General features: G+C 42.6%; 1 protein-coding gene across 1 annotated transcript; it reads right to left on the reverse strand.

The window, feature by feature from the left end:
• Positions 1-1,124: 1,124 nt before the first annotated feature.
• On the reverse strand, positions 1,125-2,929 carry LOC310853632 (kelch domain-containing protein 3-like; the record flags this gene model as incomplete). Its single annotated transcript, XM_083758023.1, has 2 exons — positions 1,125-2,002; positions 2,791-2,929. 2 exons carry the CDS (start codon positions 2,927-2,929, stop codon positions 1,125-1,127), a joined length of 1,017 nt encoding a protein of 338 aa, XP_083614149.1.
• Positions 2,930-3,322: the final 393 nt, after the last annotated feature.

Raw genomic sequence — 3,322 nt, forward strand, 5'->3', positions numbered from 1 at the left:
GTATTGAACGGACATAATAAAATATAAAACTCAATCCCCTATCTCACCCTCCCCCCACCCACAATCCTAAAGACAGTCTGGAGAAAGAAAAAGAATAATTTACATGCATGGATTATCAAATTTGACGAGTTGGTATTTCTGTCTGGAGCCTTATTATTAGGTTATGAATCCCCCTTAAAGCTAGTGTACAGTATGAGTATTTCAGAGATAAATGATCACCCAGCATTCATCGTAATTGTAAGCTATTGCATTTAGTATTTACTGCATGTACTGTAAGGATTATAGATTGTGCAGTTTATTGACTAAGAACATGTGATTTTACTTGTTACTGATATGATTTACTAATTTGAGAATGCATTAAACAAGTGTTTTAATGCAATTGTATCTATTGGTTGGTTGTTCTCCAATATTCTTCTATTTTCCACCTTGGGGCAGGAGAGTTATTATGTTGCGTCAACAGGACTGATCTCATGCTGATATATAATTTATACTGTATAGTCATGTACATCTGTCTCTGGGGGCTTTGTATCAGTGGAGTACGGTCCATCAGAGTGTGAGGGAGTGAGTGATTTCTGGGCTGGGAGACTGGGGTTTGCAATCTCTAGTAGGCCTATCATCGTTTTGGATTTGTACAGCCTGTATAATGCATACTGACACAATTGAAAAGTAACTGGAAATTCTAATCTCATACCTATTGCCCAAACATGACATGAGAAAATAAATGGGAAAAAAAAAAAAAAGGTTTCCACCTTTGCGGTAATTCTCATCTCCCACTTGTCTGTACGAAATGTTTCCTGCATGATGTCCTAAAGTGTCTAGTTGTATGTTCCTTTGTCCAAATGTACTCTTAATTCTACACTAATTCCTCATAGAGGTCAAGTGGGTGTATACAGTACGTTTCTACATCTTCATGTCTGCCCTGGCACAGTTCTGTTTAGTTCTCTGTATGTATGATGCGACTAGTTCCTGGTGGGTATCACTGAGAACTTTCTCTGCTTCCCTTCTGGCAGATGCTAGCCTCTTTAAGGGCATTGATCTCCCCGTCGTTCCATTTCTTCTGTTCCATTGCTTAGATTTAGAGCTTTCCTATTGAGTTTTTAGTGGGCTACGTTGTTAATTCATCATCAAGTCATGGCTGCCAGTTCCCACCTGATGTTGTGTGGTAGTCCCGAATTCTTCAGACCGTAGTGAATAACTGCTAGCTTGCATAATGTGTTCAGGCTAGGACTTAAGTCTAAGATGTACATGTCATCGTTTTTTAATCCAAATCCTCCAAAAAGGATGATACGGTCATCCACCATGCAAGAACATGTATTCATCCAAAGTGGGCCTTTCCCCTTGGGCTTAACCTCTTTCCAGGAAAAAGTCTCTGGATTAAATTTCCACAAGTCATTGAAGGTCTGGTTCATGTTGTCACCACCAAATATGTACAGCTGTCCGTTGTAGGCAAAGGCTGAGTGATCCTCACGTCCTTCTGGAAGAATCTGTGTAAAAGGCATGCTCAGCCAGGAGTTGGTCTTTGTGTCAAACACCCTCATATTGTAGTGATCAGAGTCCGGTTCCGCTCTGCCCCCAAACACAAACATCTTCGTACCAATGATAGTGGCAGAGTGACATAATGAAGCACATGCCAGAGCGCCAAAGGTGTTAATTGAAGACCAGACCATTGTGGTGGTGTCCAATCTGTAGATGTCATTAGTGTATCCAGTCAGCTGGGTGTATCCTCCAAAGATATACATGACCTCACCCAAAACACAGACTGAGTGGCCCCACCTCGCCTCTGGGACAGTCCCAGACATCTTGGGCTTGAACCATCTGTGGGTGTTGACATCAAATGCATAAAGAACATTGCAGGACAACCCTGTGTACGTGCATCCGCCCCAGATGTAAATCATATCTTCTATCAGAACGGCTGTGTGACCACAGCACATGGAGGGAACCTCGAGGGGACGTTCTTCTCTTTCAGCCGTCACGGGTAGCAACTTCATCCAGCGCAGAGGCACTGTGTTGAAAACGTGAACGTCAACGTGATCCCTGTCATTCGTATTACAGCACCCTCCAAACGAGTACACCTTGTGCCCGACTGCCACAGCAGCGTGTAGGACCGTACACGGTCCTTTCAGATGCACTGTCCAGCGCAGCATTCCACAGCACACTCCACCGTTCACAGAAATTGACTCTTCATGGTCTGTTCTGTAGAAGTATATGTTGGGCACGCTACCACTTAAATTGATACAGCGGCACAAATATCACACGAAGCTTGACCAATGAGCAATAGGACCAGACACAGCAATCATTTATGCACCAAATAACTACTGTTAACTACTTCACAAGAACAATGTGTGACTATGGAATTAACTGAAAATCATAATGTTTACATGCATGGATTATCAAATTTGATGAGTTGGTATTTATGTCTGGAGCCTTGGGTTGTGCCAGTGAATTGCATGCCTCTTGTGACTGGCATTCTATAGTGTTTATAGTTTAAATGTATGGATCTTCTACTGTTAGACGAATGTACTTAAGATGACTATTTCTATGCATTTGATGTATAACTTTGTGTTGTTATTGCTTATTGTAAATCGCTCTGGATTAAGTAGTAAATGTTTCCATCTAATGGCTTGTCTCGTGATGCTGGTATAGAGGGTATGCGCGTGACAGCATTATCATCGTACCCGAAAGTTATGCGGAAGCGCCTACTTTCTGGCCTTTACAGCCCATACATCCAAACAGAAAAGTCCTATCTTATTGCTATTGGGATTCCAGAGCATGTGGCTGATCCATCCCCACCTTCTTCTCTTAATCTCCTCTTCCACTGGTGGTAGACCTGCGTTCTCTGCCAGCAGTCGTTATTGCTAATGGTGTCTGGCCAGCAGATACTCAGGATCTTCCTCAGGCAGCTGTCGATGAATGTTTGTATCTTCATCATTGTGGTCTTTGTTGTCCTCCACGTCTCTGATCTGTATGTTATATTTATAGTATTGGCTTGACGTTTGAGCTGAAGATTCAGGTTCTGACGTCTGCATACGTGATGCCCTGACTGTCAAGGACACTGCCTATATGTATGGACTTTACTTCCGCAAGTGCTCCATGTATCACTGGATCTCGTTATTTACCTTGAGGACTCTTGTTTCCCCTTTGGGAATCCCCTTATGGATTCTAAAGATGTGTGGTACATTAATATCATAATTAACGGATACCATGTCATAAGGCATTAGTACCGAGAGTAACGACTTTGCTGATGACCTTGCTCTTCTATCCCACACCCAACATCAAATGCAGGAGGAGACAAACATAGTCTCAGCCATCTCAACACGCCTTG

Source organism: Protomyctophum parallelum (assembly GCF_964188405.1).
Source record: "Protomyctophum parallelum genome assembly, chromosome: 22".
NCBI classification, from domain to species: Eukaryota; Metazoa; Chordata; class Actinopteri; order Myctophiformes; family Myctophidae; genus Protomyctophum; species Protomyctophum parallelum.